Raw genomic sequence first — 19,100 nt, forward strand, 5'->3', positions numbered from 1 at the left:
CCCAGCCTGCACAGGAGTCCCTGCCTCCAGGGCCGGCTGAGCTGGGGCAGGGCCTTGATTCTGAAGCTCCTGCACCTGTGCCGGATCCTCAGGAGCAGGCACCAGGTGAATCCACTCTGGCTCCGGAGATGATTGAGGACCCATTGCCTACAGGTGCACCTCTCCCAGCCCTGTCAGGGGAAAGTGAGTCTCCCCCTGGGTCCAGTAACCCACCGGCCTCTCCTGAGCTGCAGAGGCTCAGGGCAGAGAGGCGGAGGGAACTGGTTTCTCCCAGGAGGAGTGCTCGCCTTAAGGCCAGGAGAGGCGGGTCACCTGGGGGCCAGGATTGTCCCTGGCCTCAGAGAAGATAAAGGCCAGTCAGCCTGGTCCCAGGTTGCGGGAGCAACGTCGTTGAAGAGCTGTTTCGGCCAGCATCCAGTCCTGTTTCCCCAGACTTCGTGTCCTCGCCCGGCTCCTCGCTGTGGACCCCGCTTCGCCCGTGGAGGACTGTCTGCCGACCCTCGACTCAGGTCCTGGACCTCGCCCCATGGTAACCTCCCCCCCTGGACCAGCACAAGCTCTGAGCTATGCTGTGCAGGGTCACCCAAGACGGACAGGTCATAGCCAAGTGTTTAGACTCAATGTGATCCACCTGGAGAAGGAACTGGCAAACCACTCCAGTATTTTCCCAAGTAAACTCCATGGACATAAAAAAGGAGAAGCTTTGAGAAGAAAGTGAGAGTTTCCAAGGCATGCTCTGGTTCATGGGGTCACAGAGAGTCAAACACAACTAAGACGACTAAACAACAACAACAAATAAAATGTAATTAATTTTATCTATGCCTTTTCATGTGATCGTGTTTGCTGTGTGAACTACAGGGAGGAGTATGTGTGTCAAATCACTTCAAGGAATATATTTGGGGTGCATTTGTCTCTTATCAAGTTTCACTGCCTTGAAGTGGCATGCAGCATGTGAGTACAGATTTTTTTCTACAGCTAGCCCTGTTTTTGAATTCTGATTAATCATTGCCATCCAGTAGGAATCAAATGCTTTCACCATCAAAAATGTTTGTGAGGCAGTTAGATAGTTCTCCCATTTATCTTTTTCAAACCCACTCAGATACACACTTGAGGGCCCTTTGCAATGTTTATCATCCTTGGGGTCAGAGGAGTTCCTCTGCAATCAGACTTTGTCACTCGTCTTGCACAACCTTTCTCCAGGGGAGTGAGGCGAGGAAGCAACAAGCAGCCCTGTCCTCTGAATTAAAGCCAAATGTGTTCAAGAACACTTTCCCTCAAATAATAAATTTGTTTAGGAATGAAGCGTTCAAAGAGATTATTCAGTACCATAAAAATAAATATCTGTTCCAGCAATCAAGATTATCCACCAATTATTTGCAACACATGGATTGCTAATTCTTTCAAGGGCCAAAGGTGAGTAAGTGACAAGCAGCATAAAATAAAATTGCTCTTGTAATTTTTATGTTACTTTTTCTACAGTTCTGAAATTATACTATATCACACAGTTATGCACACCCAGCAATTTGGTGTAACCCACCAAAGTGACTTATCTTCACCAGGGAAATGATCAAGTATCCATATTGGTTTTGTCGGACCATTACAAGGAAATTACTTCTTGCCTTTTGTACTTCTACTCAAAATGGCTTCAAATAATCACAAACATCTGTTTCAACAATCACAGCTCTCGACCAATTATGTGCCAACCCACAGGCTGAAATGTTTGTCCTGATGGAATAATTGGAAGAGCATGAAGAAGAATTCCACCCACAATAAATAAATTGATGATGTGAATGAGCCAGATGATTTACATTGCCATCTGGGACACCAATAGTTAGTTAGTTTGGTTTTTTTTAACAATAATTTTTATTAATTTTCAATTACAATAATCCAATGCTAGGCTCAATATAACAGTGCCAATTTAAAATACAATTAATAATCCCAATAGCTAGTTTGGGATTCCTTAACTTTTGCACATGGGGTCAGAAATTAGGACATGTTGGAATGTAGAAAGAGAAGAAGCGGACAGTACAAATGTAATTGTTTTGTGGTGTTTTTTAAAAATTACAGCACATATTAGAAAATTAGGAAGCTATTAAGCCATATGAGATTTTGTTTTCTACTAACTCTTACAAATAGGAGCTGGAATAAATGCATACAGTGTACTGTATTTCATCCTTCCAGGCTGAAGGCAGACTCATGATTCCTCATGGATGTCCCAGCAGAACTTGATGGGCAGCTTTTCCATTCTCTCCTTAAAAACGCTGTCAAACCTTTCACTTTGTGCGACTGTCATCATGTTCTTCCAGTCTCCAACAGTGCCTGGCCCAGGAAGCAGACAGAAAGAACGTGCATTGTGGTGGTCAAAAAAATATCCATACCGCCAGATATATTTGATCCCTAGATGCAATTGTCAGGTGAATATGTCAGGAATTCTGCAAGCAGCACCAAGCCAGTGTGATCTACCATTAACTTACCTTTTCGAAGAAAATGTCCTTTGCTGTGGTCCATGAGATCCGGTGGCAAGAACTCATAGTTTGCCCTGGGATCTGCTTTCATTTTATTAAATGTAGCCTGATCCACAACAGCATCCACCTCCTTTTCCGTCAGTCTCTTTCCCAGGAAGTTGCATAATTTCAAGACACAGCTTCTCAGATCCTGAAATGGAACGTGGTTTTAATGTCAGGCCATCCACAATAGAGAAACCTGACAGCTTAGAGACTAAAACTCATGGAATAGGACTTCCGGGTTGGCGCCATCGTCTAATGGCGGATTCCCTCCGAGCTCCGGAGGGAATCTGCTCAACAGGGGTCGGGTTCTGCCGCGGCGGCGACGCGGGGACCCTTAGAAACCACAGGCGCTGAAGCCTGTGGACCTGGTGACTCGGTGGGCACCATTTGCGCGCCCCCCCGACCCGCAAAGAAGCCTTTTTAAAGGCTTCGGAACGGGGGACGGAGGGAGGTGTGGTGCTGAGAGTTCGACTGCTTCCCCTGCTGAGTGAAGCCGCATGCCATGGGCGGAGAGCGTTAACTTCTTCTTTTGAACTTTTGGATCAAAGTAACGACCCGTGAGTAACACGGTAATTGGACTTAAAAGGGAAAATTATTTCTGGGAATTCGGCAAGATCGGGTAAGGTGCTAAAAAGGAAGTCAACCTGCCCGCCTTGTAAGCATTGTAAAGCAAGGATTTTATTACTAAGGTTGTGTGAATGTCTTTTGTTTTTTGTGGAAAAGCGCAATTAACTTTATATTGGGCCAATTTAAGTGACTGTGCTGGAGGATAAGAGAACGGAATTCACCCCTCCCCCAAAACCCGGGAGCGATCGGGCAGAGAGCCTGTGGAAGAGGTTTATAGACTTTGACAGCTGTCAAATTAGCTGTCAAAGCTGAAAAAAAAAGGAGAACTGTGTCTTTGCTGGTTACATTTGATACAATTTGGTAACAAATTGTTAAAAACAAAGAAGAAAAGGTTAATTTGTCATTAAGTAACTAGAATCCCTCTAGAGGGGGTTCAGGACATTACAAAAATGGCTGTAAGTGGAAAAATACTGGCTGAACTGGAAAGGACCTTTCGTCTTTTGGGAAATCTACAGAAGCAGACAGATGCTTTGACTATAAGTGTAATAACAATGAAGGGAACAGTAAACAAAATTGCTGAACCTGGAAAGGATATGATTCAAGCTCCTGCAGATGAACAGGGAAGTGTTGCTGCTGATATAAAAATCCTTATAGCCAAACAGGAGAAAGAGTCTGAGTCATTTGAGATGCCATTTAAAGAATATGAGAAAGAAGGAGGCGCTGGGATGTTGCAGATGGCTAAAGAGAGCCAGAGGCCTATTAAGTTGGAAACAACTGAAAATAAGATCATGACAATGGATGTTTGGCTGGAAGTGAAGAATGGAATCTGGAGAGATCTCCTCTTATGGGGATCGGAAGACATATGGAATATAAATATGGACAGTACAGAGTTTGGAGTCTTTGGGACATTTGAACTTATGAGAAGCAAGAAACAAGATTTTGGCTCCATTGTTAAATATGGAGGTCTGGCTGGAAGAAATATCGACTTTACTGGAACAGAGCCTCTTCGAGATTCAGAATTTAAAATAAAGGACTATCAAGAAAACCGGCAGAGAGAAATTGAGAGAGGGTTAAGTGCCTCGGATGTGAGATCGCCAGGCTGATTTTGGATGGACTGTTGGACTTTGGTTGGGGATCGAAACCGGGAAAGGGGGTGGGAGGGCTTCGGGAATTTAAAGGGTGTAAAAATATGATTCTGTTTTAATTAAGTTGGCTTTTGCCACTAACATAAAAATGGGGAATTTGGGGAGAGATTTGGGGCCGACCTTAGCAAAAGATTATCAAAAATAAGTGTTTCGTGTATAAAGATTGGGATTTTTAAGTTTAAATAGGTTAATTAAATTGATGGAGGAATTTAGGGAAAGTATGTTAAGAATAAGTTTTGAAATATAAAGATAGAGGTTTAGAAGTTAAAATTTGTTTAAGATAATTGAAGTAGAGGAAATAAGGTAAAGTGGGGGGGATAAAAATTGCTGAGCTAAAAATTGGAATTGGAATACAAGAAGGGTAGGTGTGGGGAAGTCAGGGAAATTGGGTATGGAATATAATTATGGTAAACTTTTAAATTGCTGCTTTTCTTTTTCTTTTCTTTTTTCTTTTTTGCTTTTTTTCTTTTCTGTTTTCCTTTGTATTCTTTTTTGAAAATTTTAATAAACATAATTAAAAAAAACAAAACTCATGGAATAGGCAGGAATACAAGCAGGGGAAACAAGCAGCCTACATCTTTCTTTGCCTAATTTGTAATAATTGCCATTGCATCATATTGTACTTTCATTGTTGCTTTTATTCTATGAGCCATGCAGAATGCATTATATTATGGGGCAGCTCTTTCAACTGAGTCCACAAGTAAATAAATAAATGTCCCTGTTGAAGACACAAGGGAGGTTCTGTGACATCTCTCCTCAGCATCAGAGGGCCTGTGAAATGACATATCTTACTTGGGATCATGACACTTTATTTATAGCCCCATAATCCCTCAGGGGAAATGGTTATATGCACTATTTGCTGTCTAGGGTCCGAAAAGCTGCTCCTGAATCCATGGCCTGCTAGGCTTTGAAGAATCTTTAGGAAAGGAAGCGAGACTAGCAGGGGAAGCAGCAGCTGAGGGCACTTGAATAATCAAATTGCTTCCTTCCTCTATTTTGTAAAGGTGAGTTTTGATGGATGTTTAATATCAGACTGCATAGCATTTTGAAAACTTACCTTCTTCATTTCTTCATAGGTAAGAAACAGAATATTGAAGTCATCCTTGTGAGAGTACCAGCCTTCCACATGGTCCAGCCATAAACTTGCAATTACTGATAGGAGAAAAGTTGATTTGGCATAAAATGTATATCTGATTATTTTTTGAAAAACATTCAGACAGAAGCAGTACAAACATATCCATACCGCCAAAACAATTTAAAGGAATCATTTTAACAATCAGCAGTGGAACAAACCGTTAAACAGAAGCTGAATTAATACCACCCAACCTCAGAGAAAGTATTTGCTGAAGAGTTCTGCATTTTAAGGCTCACTGCAGCTCTTCCCAACCCAATGTGATGGGAGAGTGATGGGTGGGCTGAGATCAGTCTAGCCTTCCTCCAGCTCCCTTCCTTCCTTATATGGTGTGGAAGTTAACATTTGCAACATAAAATGCAACATAAAATGGTGTAGTAGGATTCTCAGTTGTAGACTCTTTGTGATGGATGGATGTGGAATTTCCTCAGAGTAACCTATGGCATCAGACATGGCATTCTGAAAATGATCTTTACCACACAGAGAATTTCTTTAGTCTGTTGTCAAAGGCAATAAAGATGATGGGGCAAGAGTGATTCATTTTAGAGTAGCAATTCATCCTTACCCTTCCCAGACAAAAACCTCTCCAAGAACATTCCAAAATCTTCTACTTCTTCTAATTTGACTGCAGGTTTGGAAAAATGGTAATAGGAAACCAAGACATCCTTTGGGTTTCTGGCCACATAAACAACCTGCAGGAATAACAACATATTCTTTTGATTCCTGGTCTTATTTTTTCTACTGTTTCTTTTGTTTTGCTTCTATAGTTATTTCTGTGGTTGTGAAATGTGCCAGTAACTAAGTTGTTGAAGTGGGATATATATGCATAAAATAATAAATGGATGGATCTCAGATATCTCTTCTTGTGGATTCTTGGTGCTTCCAAGTTGCTTTATAGCCCTGGCAGCGTCACACTCTTTTGCAACATGCATGTCAAATGCACAGTGCAATCCTATGGTGTCGAATGAGCTTATTCTTATTAAGTGTGTTGGATGGCACCCTTGTAACGAATGCTGTGTTTTGAATGGGCCGCAAGACGGCTGAAGACCACCACATAAAATGGATGCTGTTGATGAACTATTCATAAATCGTGCTGATCAAAGAGTGAATGGAATGTGCATGTTCTGGCAAAAGTACTGTACCTGCAAGGAAGCATAAAGACTGGCTGTGCAATGCTAGTTACAAAAAATGAGTATCGTACCGTGCCAAAAGTTACAGAAGACCAGGTGCAAAGCATGAGAGTTGTGATATGCCAAGAACATGCTAAGGGTGGAGGACTGCCAAGAACATGTCAAAGGCAATGAGAAATGCCAATATTCAGATTCAGATTCACCAAAAAAGACTATATAAGATCAGGCTTTTCAGGAGGGTTGGTGTGTCGGACGCAGCCGGGATCCCGCTGTCTGCCCACCCGATCCAGAAGAAGAGTGGTGAGTGTATGTGTAATTGTGTGAGTGACTGAGTGCATGTTCCCTTGTTATGTGTTCTGCTTGTTAATCAACAAAGCAATGTTATGTAGAAATTCCAATATATTGGTTGTCTGACTGCTTACTTGTGTTCTGCCTGAAGTGCACTGAATCTCAGATAAAAGAACCTGTTTTATTCTTAACACCCTCCAGGACTTTTACTATGGTGGAGCATAAACTCTGTGCTGTTTAGGAGTTATGGGAATTATTTCAAGCTCAGGGTGCACAGAGCATTATTCATTCATATGGACAAAGGAATTGCAGCTGGATGAACTGCCCTCAAAAACGGAGAAATGTTAACAGAATCTGAGATGTTCATTTAAAGAAGGCAAGACAAACATTTAATATGATCAAATAATAAATGTGCTGTTTCCTACTTTTGCTCTTCTGTTCCTTAATCCTTTGGGTACTAAATAGTAGGGTAGATGGGAAGCAAAGAGGCGAGGTGATGGACGACTGACGTAATCCACATTGCGGACTTTGTACTCCAGCCACGGAACCCTGTCTAGTAAGTCGACTTTTTCAGTTCCATCTCGGTGGCCTTCATGATAAATCAAGCTCAAAATATTTTGAGTCCATATTGTGCCTATAAATGAGAATAAGCATACTTAATTTCATTCATATAGGGACATGGGTGGCGCCGTGGTCTAAACCACAGAGCATAGGGCTTGCCAATCAGAAGGTCGGCAGTTCAAATCTCCGCAACGGGGTGAGCTCCCATTGTTCGGTCCCAGCTCGTGCCCACCTAGCAGTTCGAAAACACATAAAACCACAAGTAGATAAATAGGTACCACTCCGACGGGAAAGTAAACGGCATTTCTGTGAGCTGCTCTAGTTTGCCACATGACCTGGAAGCTGTCTGTGGACAAAGATTGGCTCCCTCGGCCTATAGAGCGAGATGAGCGCGCAACCCCAGAGTCGTCCGCGACTAGACCTAATGGTCCAGGAATACCTTTACCTTTACTTTAATTTCATTCATTATACTAAGTATATGTACTTAGTACTTTAAAGAGTGAAATAACTGAAAACAACATGTCATGGAGCTTACTATCTGAATTGCAACACTGAAAAGAAATGAGAGAGAGGAAGGGACTCAACACAGCAAGCAGAGGCAGATTTAGGGACCTGGCTGCACGGGCTGCCAATACTATGATGTCAAATAGAAGGTGAGAGGTGGGGGGCACCACATTTTGGTGTCACACAGACCAACACTGAAATAGGGACAGCAATGGGTGAATGAGGAAGATTGACATAGGCTTCATTTCCATTGAGGACGAGAGAGGGAATTTCAGCTAAAGGCTTCATAGAATTTGAGGATTTGGGAAGACAGAACAAAATTTGCTAATAAGTTCCTTTATTGTTCAGAAAGCTACCAAAAACTCTATTCCAGATTCTTCCCAGAACATTATACAAATGATATTCAAAGTCTAGGGAATTTAAAAAAAGTTATCTGTTCTCCAAAGTGCAGTGGTACCTCGGGATACATACACTTCAGGTTACAGACTCCACTAATGCAGAAATAGTCCCTCGGGTTAAGAACTTTGCTTCAGGATGAGAACAGAAATTGGGCAGTGGCAGTGCGGCGGGAGCAGGAGGCCCCATTAGCTAAATTGGTGCTTCAGGTTAAGAACAGTTTCAGGTTAAGAACAGACCTCCGGAATGAATTAAGTTCTTAACCTGAGGTACCACTGTACTTTGATTCAGTGGATTCAAACCATGATTTTTTATCAATGCTTTATAGGAACAGAAATGTTGACAAATGGCCAGTGGGACAAACATAATAGGCAAAAGGCAGTTGCAGAAGCCTTTCTTCATGTCACCCAAGTCTTAAATGCCTGTACACAATGCAGAACTTCCCCCCTCTCTCCTCTCCCACTCCCGGTTATTGTGTCCTCCCCACCCCACCAACCCTCCAAGGCAGATTTGGGGAACACTGGGGACACAAGGAGAGAGAAGAGTGAAGGAGGTTCTGGTGTGGAAGTGGAAGTTATTGCATGGAGGGCACAACTGCATTGGATACGGACCCCTGTTGTTATTGGCAAAACTGTGGCAGGTAAATGCTGAAATAAAGAGTCACAGGATGAAAAGTTTTTAAGAAAAGAATTTATCAACTCTATTTGACAAACACATACAAAATCCTAAAAGTCAGTGAATACAATAAATCCCTTGCAACCAAATTTGAATGTTTTTGATGTGTATTTATGTTGTTTTCAAAACCTCAAACAGGTTGACACTGGTGGAAAACTCATTATTTCATCTCTTTTTTTGAAACAAAACAAAACATGGCCCAGTTCACCTTTATGTAACCAGGTAAGTTCCATACTACCCACATTGACCTCAATTTTGCATTTGGTTTTAAGCTTGTGTTAGGATAATACAGATACTATGTAGATATATGTGGGTATCTGTCAGGGCTGCCCTAGGTCCCAGCTCACAAAGGACCAACGCTGCTTCGTTGTTAAGTATAAAAGTCTTTATTGAAGTTCAGTTTCACTTCCAGAGCCGCAGCGCGCAGCCCCACGTCTAAAGTGTCAGACCACTGATGCTCCGTCTGAGTCTCCTCCCCCCTGACACCAATTTAAGATCCTAGCCTTGCTCCACCTTCTCCGCTGCTCCTTCCTCCTCTGGGTCCGCCTGCCCGCCGGGGTTCCGCCCTTTCTAGCCTCTTCTCCCGCTGATTCCCCTGAGCCTTCTCCCTCCCTCCGGCGGGCTTTAGGAGCTGGTTCCCCATCCGGGTCTCCTGCTGTTCCGCGCGCCTGCACATTTGAACTTGGCGCGCGCGCCCAGCCAGCAGCTTTCCTCCTGACCGTTTCACTGCTGCTGCCACTGCTTCCCCCTTCGGGGGGGCTAGCTGCAACTGACCTCCCTTCCGTTCCCCCACTCTCCGATGGAGGCGTGGTCAGCCCTGACTCCCTCTCTGGAGGAGACGCTGGCCCTGACACATGTGACTCCTCCCCCCCACTATGCTCTGGTGGGGAAACTGGTCCCGATCCTCCACTGCTGCTTTGGGGTTCCCCTCTGGCTCCTTGTTTCTGGTGCGTCCCCCCTGGGACCCCCCTTGCCCTGACCATCGGCGCCCCCTTCTGGGAATCTTCTGATTCGCTGGAGAAGCTCATGGAATCTCTCGGGCCACTGTCATACTCCCCTACGCTGCCCTCAGATTCTTCCCCTTCGCTCTCCCAATCCTCTCTCCCCAGTGCTCCTGCTCCTGATTCCCTGACATCCATCCCCCCCTCGAAGCCCCCCCTTCCCCCCTCCCCCTCTTCGGGTGTGGGTTCCGGGTGCTCCAGTCCTGTGGGTGTGAGTGCGGGATACCATTCTTCCCCCCTGGTGTGTAGCCGGTCCACTGGATCCGGCCCAACCACAACGGGCTCGTCGACGTCGATTTCCTCTGCTTCCATCTCTCTGCTGATGTGCCCGAATCCAGGATCCTCCCCCAACACGTCCATGTCCTCCCCTCCCCCGGGTACCTCTGGTGAGACTGCTTGCAAAGGTCCCCGCAGCAGCTCCCTGTGCCACCCCACCTCCGGTTGAGTGTCCCACCAATAGGAGCGGTCTGTGGCAAACCCCGAGAGAGACCCCTCCGAGGAGCTAGTGTCCTGCGTCATCTCTTCAGCTGATGAAAAACCCTGGAACGTACTGGCTGACAGTGTGGGTGTGAAGAGCCAGTCGTCGAAAAACTCTGCCGGCATAGGTCTGTGTGGGAAGAGTGCATGGAACTCGTCTTTAAGATAGTGCTCCTCCACGGCATAGCACGGTACCCACCTGTTGGCACTGGCTGGGGTACCTTCCCTGGCGAGGAGGTATTCCACCCCCTCTTCCCCCCACCTCGAGTCCAAAATCTCCGTGACCTCGTTGAGTGGCGTCGCCCTCCGTGACCCCTCCCTCTTCGGAGATTCACTAAGTGTGTCTGGCGCGTTCCCTGTCGCCTGAAACCTGTGGGGTTCCCTGTAGGGTGTGAGCACTGACCTATGAAAGACTGGGTGCATTCTGGAGCCCTCCGGGAGTGTCAACCGGAAGGCCACTGGATTGATTTGTGCCGCGACCTGGTAAGGTCCCAGCTGCTTGTGCTTGAGCTTCCTCTTAGCTAGCGTCCTGGCCGGCACTGCCTGGGCTGCTAACCAGACCCAGTCCCCCACCTGGATGTCCTCCCCGACCCTCCTGTGCTTGTCTGCCTGCATTTTGTAGGCGTGTTTCGCCAGTTCCAATTGCCTTCGGAGTTGCTCGTGGACCTCCTGTAACTCTGCTGCTAAGTGCTCTGCTCCCCTTGGCTCCCCCTCCCCCTTCGTCTCTAACCCCGGGAAAGTTCTGGGATGCCGCCCATTATTGGCGAAGAACGGTGTCACTCCCGTAGACCCGTGCTTCGTGTTGTTGTAGGCAAACTCGGCCAGCGGTAGGTAGTCCACCCAGGTCGAGGGTTGTTGATTGGCGTAGCATCGCAGGTACTGCTGCATGATGGCGTTGACCCTCTCCGCTTGTCCGTTGGTCTGCGGGTGTCGTGCTGACGCTAAGTTGATCTTGACGTTCAGGATGCCCAGCAGCTTCTGCCAGAAGCTCGAGACGAATTGGCGACCCCGGTCGGACAGGATGGACCGCGGCAAGCCGTGAGCTTTGAACACGTGGTCTATGAACAGCTTGGCGGTCTGTTCCGCTGTGGCCACCTTCGCGCACGGAATAAAGTGCGCCATCTTGGTGAACATGTCTACGACCACGAGCACCGCTGTTTTGCCTCGCGAGCTGGGCAGATCTGTGACAAAGTCCAGGGCCACTCTCTCCCACGGTTCGAGCGGCGTCTGTAGGGGTTCTAGTAGACCCGCCGGCTTCCTGTGTACTGGCTTGGCCCTTTGGCAGGTGTCACACCTGGAGACGTAATCCGCGACTTCTCCCCTCACCTTGGGCCACCAAAAGTCTCTGGTTACTAATTCCGCCGTTTTGTCCTTGCCGAAGTGCCCAGCGCTGGGCGCGTCGTGTAGCTGCTGCAAGACTTTCGCGCGGAGGTCGTCTCCGGGCACGTAGAGAGCCCCTTTGCGGATGAGCAGTCCGTCTCGTATCTGGAACTCGTCGTCCTTCGCTGTGCCTTTTCGCACCTCCTCCATCTTGGATTGTGCGAACGAATCCGTCTGCAGCGCTCGACGCACCGCGTCCAGGTCCACGGCAGCTGAAGCGCACGCCCACGCTTTCGGTGCGAAAATGTGCTTGGCCGCCACCGGCGCCGCTTCCTCGAGATACTGCGGCTTCCTGGATAGTGCATCCGCCATGACGTTGTTGTCTCCCGGGATGTATTCTATCCGGAAATCGAAATCCGCAAAGAACTCCGCCCAGCGGATGTGTCTCTGGTTCAGGAACCGCGCCGTGCGCCAGTACTCCAGGTTCTTATGGTCCGTGCGGACTTGCACCGTGTGTCTGGCTCCAACGAGGAAGTGCCGCCACGCCTTGAAAGCTGCATGAATGGCCAGCAACTCCCTGTCCCAGATGGTGTAGTTCTGTTCCGCCTTGCTGAGTTTCCTGGAGTAGAATGCGCACGGCCTCCATTCCCCTTGCGGATCTTGCTGCAACAGGACGGCCCCCACCGCTCTGTCCGAGGCGTCCGTCTCAACCCTCATTGGTCTGCTGGGGTTTACATGTAGCAGCTGTTCTTCGGACGCGAAGAGACGCTTGAGTCTCCGAAAGGACTGCTCCGCCTGGTCCGTCCAGGTGAACTTCTTCTTCTTGGAGCTGAGGGTGTCCGTGATGGCCGCCGTCTCCTTCGCGAACCCTTTGATGAACTTGCGATAAAAGTTGGCGAAGCCGACGAACTTCTGGACCTCCTTCCGATTGCGCGGGCTCTTCCAGTCCAACACCGCGCGGACCTTGGCGCTGTCCATGGCGAGTCCCTTGTCGGACAGCTTGTAGCCCAGAAAATCCACCTCCGTCATGTCGAACTGGCACTTCTCTAATTTGGCGTAAAGTCTGTGCTCCCGTAGCCTCTGCAGGACCTCCTTGACGTCCCTCTCGTGAGCCTCCTGCGATTCCGAGAAGATCAGGATGTCGTCCAGGAAGCAGACGCACTTCTTGTAGAGGAGTCCCGCTAACACATGATGCATGAAAGCTTGGAAGGTATGGGAGCCATTTTGCAGACCAAAAGGCATTACGCGATATTCATAGGTGCCTAAAGGTGTAAACATGGCTGTCTTCCACTCATCGCCCTCCCGCATGCGTATAAGGTTGTACGCCCCTCGTAGATCCAACTTGGTGAAGATCCTTCCCTTCCTCACCGTCGCGAGCAGGTCGTCGGTCTTGGGCATGGGGAATGCTGCGGGCTTTGTTTTGGAATTTATGATCCTATAATCAACTATGAGTCTCCGTTGGGGCGTGTCCTTCTTCTTCACGAAAAACACGGGACTGCCCCCCACTGCTTTAGATTCTTGGATGAACCCCCGCTTCAAGTTGTGATCTATGAACTCCCTGAGTTCTTGCAGTTCATCTTCAGACATGGAATACAGTTTCCCAGTCGGCAGCGTCGCTCCCGGCAGGAGGTCAATCTTGCAGTCGTAAGGCCTGTGGGGAGGCAGCTTATCCGCTTCCCTCTCGCAGAAGACCTCCAAAAACTCCTTGTACTTGTTGGGTACCGCTTGCACCATGCCTAGGTGTAGCTGCGGTTCATCCTCTTGCCCCTCCTCCTCCTGGCGGGTCTGGATGCAGTGTTCTGCGCAATAGGAGGAGCAGAAGGTCAACTGCCGCTGGTACCATGCTAATGCCGGGCTGTGCCTATCCAGCCAACTCATACCCAACACTATGGGCGTGTCCGACAGGTGGGTGACGTTGAAGCTGATGACTTCGCGGTGGTTTCCAATTTGCATCACCATCGGTGGTGTTTGCTGTACCACCTCTCCTCCCAGTAGCTTCCTGCCATCGACCGTGACGACGTTTAGGGGCATCGTGGCTGGCATGAGTGCTATGCGATGTTGCTTGATAAAGTCCACTCCAATAAAGTCTGCGTTGCTCCCAGAGTCAATGGTTATTGGTACTTGCATGGTGTGCCCATTGGGCAACTGGAGCGATGCGGTGAGTTGCACCACTGGTTTGGGTGGGAGGGGGTCTGTGGGCTGTAAAATCTCTGGGGACTGCTTCACTGACTTGCCTGGTTGGGCCCCAGTGGCTCTGTTTCCAACCAGGCTTCTTCTTCCCCCTGCAGCTGTTTCGGCTGCTCACCTGTTCCCTTTACTGTTGCTGAGGCTGCAGTGTGCTTCTGGAGCCTCTGGGGACACTCTTTGGCCATGTGCTGTGCACTGTCGCAGATGTAACACTTCCTGGTCCCTCTAGGAGCCTTCCCCTTGACTGCTCCCGGTGTTTGGGCTCTGCTGGCAGTCTGAGCCCTTGCACCACCAATCTCCATCGGCTCTTCTCCCCTGCCTAAAGGAGGCATGGACAGCGCCCGCCCCGCCTCTCTGGGAAAGAAAGGGGTTGTCCTGGCTGGGGTGCTTGCCTTACGTCCTTCCTCCCTGCTCCAAGGGCGTCCTTCCAGGCGCACACCAATTGCCAACGCTCTTTGGGCAACTTCTTGGGTACTTTGGGGTCGTTCCCCTCTTGCCAGCTCATCTTTCACCTCTCCACTTAGCCCCTCCCAGAACAGGTCTCTGACAGCAATAGAGTCCTTCTCCCAGCCCAGCACGTTCAGTAAGGCAAAAAAGCGCGAGTGATATTGCCTCACCGTCGCTTTCCCTTGCTGTAGTCCATGCATTTCCCTCCGAGCAATATCTACATCTACCGTAGATTTAAAGCAAGCGTCCATAGCTTTGATAAATGCATCGGAATCTTTGAGGGCGGGGTCTTTTTCGCGCCACAAATTCCGCAGCCACGCTTTTGCTTCCCCATGCAAATGAGTGATTATGAAGCCCACCTTCTCTTCCTCATCTCTAAAGTCTTTCCGAAGCAAATTGAGCGCGTAAACCACGTCAGCTCTGAAGTTAGGGTATTGCTGCAGGTTCCCATCAAAGTGGGCTACTAGGCTGCCCCCCCTCTTCCCGAGGCCAACTCCCTCCGGTTTGGGTCCTGGCAGCCCCTCTTTCCCCCAACGGTCCCACCTGGCCTGCAGATCCCGGCAGAGCGCTACTGCTTCTTCTTCTCTTTTCCTGGATGCTGCTACTTCTGCGTAAAGCGTTGTGACTGCTTCTTGCAGTTCTTTCACCTGGCTCTCTGTAGTCATCTTTGCCTCTCTTCGTGAGCTCGCAAAACACCAAGTCTTGCCCCTCGCTGCACCAACTCACGCTGCGAGGTTTTTATTCGAGACGGAGCATACTGTCAGGGCTGCCCTAGGTCCCAGCTCACAAAGGACCAACGCTGCTTCGTTGTTAAGTATAAAAGTCTTTATTGAAGTTCAGTTTCACTTCCAGAGCCGCAGCGCGCAGCCCCACGTCTAAAGTGTCAGACCACTGATGCTCCGTCTGAGTCTCCTCCCCCCTGACACCAATTTAAGATCCTAGCCTTGCTCCACCTTCTCCGCTGCTCCTTCCTCCTCTGGGTCCGCCTGCCCGCCGGGGTTCCGCCCTTTCTAGCCTCTTCTCCCGCTGATTCCCCTGAGCCTTCTCCCTCCCTCCGGCGGGCTTTAGGAGCTGGTTCCCCATCCGGGTCTCCTGCTGTTCCGCGCGCCTGCACATTTGAACTTGGCGCGCGCGCCCAGCCAGCAGCTTTCCTCCTGACCGTTTCACTGCTGCTGCCACTGCTTCCCCCTTCGGGGGGGCTAGCTGCAACTGACCTCCCTTCCGTTCCCCCAATCTCCGATGGAGGCGTGGTCAGCCCTGACTCCCTCTCTGGAGGAGACGCTGGCCCTGACACATGTGACTCCTCCCCCCCACTATGCTCTGGTGGGGAAACTGGTCCCGATCCTCCACTGCTGCTTTGGGGTTCCCCTCTGGCTCCTTGTTTCTGGTGCGTCCCCCCTGGGACCCCCCTTGCCCTGACCATCGGCGCCCCCTTCTGGGAATCTTCTGATTCGCTGGAGAAGCTCATGGAATCTCTCGGGCCACTGTCATACTCCCCTACGCTGCCCTCAGATTCTTCCCCTTCGCTCTCCCAATCCTCTCTCCCCAGTGCTCCTGCTCCTGATTCCCTGACAGTATCCATCATGGTTGAATTGAAATGATGGTTCTTCCTATGAAAAGGTACTCTTACCTGATTTTGGATAAGTGATTAAAAATACATCACTGTCTCTTATTTCAAAATCCTCCAGGGAATCTAAGTACTCCGCTGAAGAAAAATCTGACTGGAAATAAAATCCTTTGTATGTGAAAAGGTATTTCTCGTCTGGTTGCATTGCCTGTCTAAGAATAAATAGAAGGGAATAGTTACCTCTATTATGCGACAATGGGAAATCACAAAGAAATAGAGGTGTCATTTTGTCAAATCCTACTCTTCTAGCAGACCCCATAGCAGAATCCCATGCTTCTCTTCCATCTCAGGTGAGCAACATAAAGGTCCATCATTTAAAGAACAGAGACTTGACCCATCATTGAGGCAACAAAGCATTCTCCCCCCCCTGCTTTAAATGTTTTTTAAAATGGTGCTGCTATCAACTCAAAGCTGGCTTTGCCCTACACAAGAAGGCTTTTCTCTCTCACCCTGATATAGTTATTTCTCAAGTGCAGTGTGCAGCATGCAAAATAGCAGCCCTTGGCCTCACTTTATGCTGCCTGGCGTCATAGTTTGGTCAGTGCTGCTATCCTGACACTCATTCTTGTACTCAGGGGAGGTGGGAAGGAAGGAAAAACTGCTCCCTGGAAATGGATCCAGGGGACATGAAAGACGGAATCTGTTGGGAACTCTTGCCAATTCCTCATGGGTTCTTGATCAGCTTCAAGAAATTGGGGTGACGTATTTTCTGGGCCTCCTGGGACCAAACCATAGATGTGCCTGGGGACCACAGGGTGGCATAGAGAAAGGTATTGTTCACTGCCCATCTGGCTTCCATTGCCAGCTCTGGCTGAAACTGCTGCTGAAATGTGGTGCCCAAGGACGTTCCATGGAGGGAGTGCTGCCCTCAGCTTCATCTATGATAATACAGAGAGTTGGCTACACATACAATGGGCCCTATTGGGCAGGCGTTCCAGTACTGAGACACCACTGCCAAAATAGATCTTTCCTCTCTTTTTTTGTCTCCCCCCTACCTCGCCCCCGCGCCAAATTCTCTCCCCGCGCATAGTGTCTGACAAGGAAGGCACTTGCAAGCGTGGGCTCAGTGCATGATATGAGGAGGCAGGGAATTGTTATGGGAGAAAGTTCAAGGCTCCATTGGGTGCTGAGGAAACCAAAGTTGTCGCCAGTTGTCGCCAGGTCTTTTATACCTGTTGGGACATTTCAGGCCATAATATAGAATATGATGCATGACATCAAGATATACCACCTTGTGTTTTTATAGATGAATGGGTGCTTTATAAACATTTAAATAAAAATAAAATCCATTGCTTAAAAGTGATAAAGAAACAAAGTGCCATGAAGACAGAAAAATTACTTTAATTCTCTATATAAGTCTTGTGTTTCATTGCTAAGAAATGCAACAATCATTTAGTGGAAAACGTTGTATGTCCAAAATAGTAACAAGAAAAATACTCCGTTTGATTTTCCAATATATAAATTAAGGGTTGTATCCCATGCCGAATGAGCAGGGTTCCACTTGCACAATGGGAGTTCGCATTCAGTCCCCTCAAAATAACTATTAATCTCTGGTAGCACAAATGTTGCATTCTGTGTGACACCAGAAAAGAATATGAACTGTGACCAGAGTTTTCATGCATCTGATGCCCCTTGTTGCCCCTCAGAACTCTTGCAAGAAAGAGTAGATTAGTTGTTTGTCATTCAGTAGTCCTGCTTTTCCCTGGAAAGTTTAATTTACAAGAAAACTTACCTACCTTTTGTTTTTAGAGTCAAAAAGTGTGGGAGAGAGAACAAGAGAGCGATCTCTTTTGCAGCTTGGAGTATTTCAGCTTTTCAAGGCTCAAGTTCAGAGCTCTGTAGGAGATTGCTTTATAGAATTCTATTAACTAATAAGAGTTTGATTAAATTGATGGCTCCTCCTTAGTAAATCATTCCTGGCATGTTATGCAAGAAAAGAAAGGTAACACAGGTGCATAGAGGCAGATAATGTAAAGAACAACCGGGGAATAACTTGTTTCTTTACACAAGCAACAGCCAATATCAACAGTGGTCTTCGTCCGTTTAAGAAATAAATGCAGTATTACATCTGGTCCACTAGTAGAAAATGGGCTCAAATGATACGAGAGACCTGAGATTCACCAATGTCTATTTGAAGGAGCGCTTCCACCCCCATCGTTCTGCCCGGACACTGAGGTCCAGCGCCAAGGGCCTTCTGGCGGTTCCCTCGCTGCGAGAAGTGAGAATACAGGGAACCAGACAGAGGGCCTTCTCGGTAGTGGTTCCTGCTCTGTGGAATGCCCTCTCAGCAAATGTCAAGGCAATAAACAACTATTTTACTTTTAAAAGTTTGAAGTTTTTAATGTCTAATGCTGTATTATTTTTAATATTCGGTTGGAAGCCACCAAGAGTGCCTGGGGAAATCCAGCCAGATGGGTGGGGTATAAATTATTATTATTATTATTATTATTATTATTATTATTATTATTATTATAAAACTTACTAAATAATTAGCACTGGTTGTTTTAGAAATCTGTCCAAGAAAAGTAGCAACCTTTTTCATTTGCACACAGCATATCTGAGATCAAACATTACTCAAGCCCAAGAATAAACTTTCAAATCCAATATATTGGCAGCAATCGTTCCCACCCTTCAAAGATTTTGAAGGATTTTCAGAGTCCACATCAAGATGGTCAGCTCCCAGTCATTTTAGTCAGACTTCCATGAAAACTATTTCCCAGTAAACAATGCCACATGCAGAAATGGCTCATTTTGTTTTTGTTTATCATCTAAAGCTAATGTTTTCAGGAATACCGTTGCATAGAAAATGCACTTGATGTCTTCCTGTGTTCTCCTTGCTACTGTCCAAATGTATTCTGCAAACCGCTTTCAATGTCTTCGGTTTGGGCAGCTACACAACTTTGTCTACATCCCCATACCTCAGCTCTTCCCCCACAAACCCACATGGGTTTTTTATGCAGCACCCCTGAAATTGTGAAATCGCAGTTTATTTTATGATTGCAGAGTTTTTTATTTCAAATGATGGCAAATCACAGTTGTGTTTCCTGGTAAATGATACTGACTTCATATGCTGAAGTGATAGATGTTTCAAAGCCCATACAAACATTCCTGGATGATAGATGTTGGTTTCCTGGGG

General features: G+C 47.4%; 1 protein-coding gene across 3 annotated transcripts; it reads right to left on the minus strand.

Moving 5' to 3' along the window:
- Window positions 1-1,860: 1,860 nt before the first annotated feature.
- On the minus strand, window positions 1,861-18,019 carry LOC128410468 (amine sulfotransferase-like). 3 transcript variants are annotated; one of them, XM_053381745.1, is made up of 7 exons: window positions 17,701-18,019; window positions 15,968-16,116; window positions 7,195-7,403; window positions 5,917-6,043; window positions 5,277-5,371; window positions 2,475-2,655; window positions 1,861-2,319 (listed from the first exon to the last, which is right to left on the minus strand). In XM_053381745.1, exons 2-7 carry the CDS (start codon window positions 16,107-16,109, stop codon window positions 2,195-2,197), a joined length of 879 nt encoding a protein of 292 aa, XP_053237720.1. In that variant the 5' UTR covers window positions 16,110-16,116; window positions 17,701-18,019; the 3' UTR covers window positions 1,861-2,194. The 3 variants fall into 3 exon arrangements, with proteins under 3 accessions (XP_053237720.1, XP_053237719.1, XP_053237717.1); XM_053381744.1 differs by having other exon boundaries at window positions 15,968-16,112; window positions 17,697-18,018; XM_053381742.1 differs by having other exon boundaries at window positions 1,862-2,319; window positions 15,968-16,112; window positions 17,701-18,015.
- Window positions 18,020-19,100: the final 1,081 nt, after the last annotated feature.

The sequence above is a fragment of the Podarcis raffonei genome, chromosome 3 (assembly GCF_027172205.1).
Source record: "Podarcis raffonei isolate rPodRaf1 chromosome 3, rPodRaf1.pri, whole genome shotgun sequence".
NCBI lineage: Eukaryota > Metazoa > Chordata > Lepidosauria > Squamata > Lacertidae > Podarcis > Podarcis raffonei.

Bases quoted from the DNA above. Each gene is read 5' to 3' on its own strand.
- LOC128410468 (XM_053381745.1), bottom strand. From the start codon at position 16,109: ATGCAACCAGACGAGAAATACCTTTTCACATACAAAGGATTTTATTTC. The intron at 7,404-15,967 runs GTAAGAGTACCT...TCTCATTTATAG, and splicing joins AATCACTTATCCAAAATCAG to GCACAATATGGACTCAAAAT. The intron at 6,044-7,194 runs GTAGGAAACAGC...TTATTCCTGCAG, and splicing joins TAAGGAACAGAAGAGCAAAA to GTTGTTTATGTGGCCAGAAA.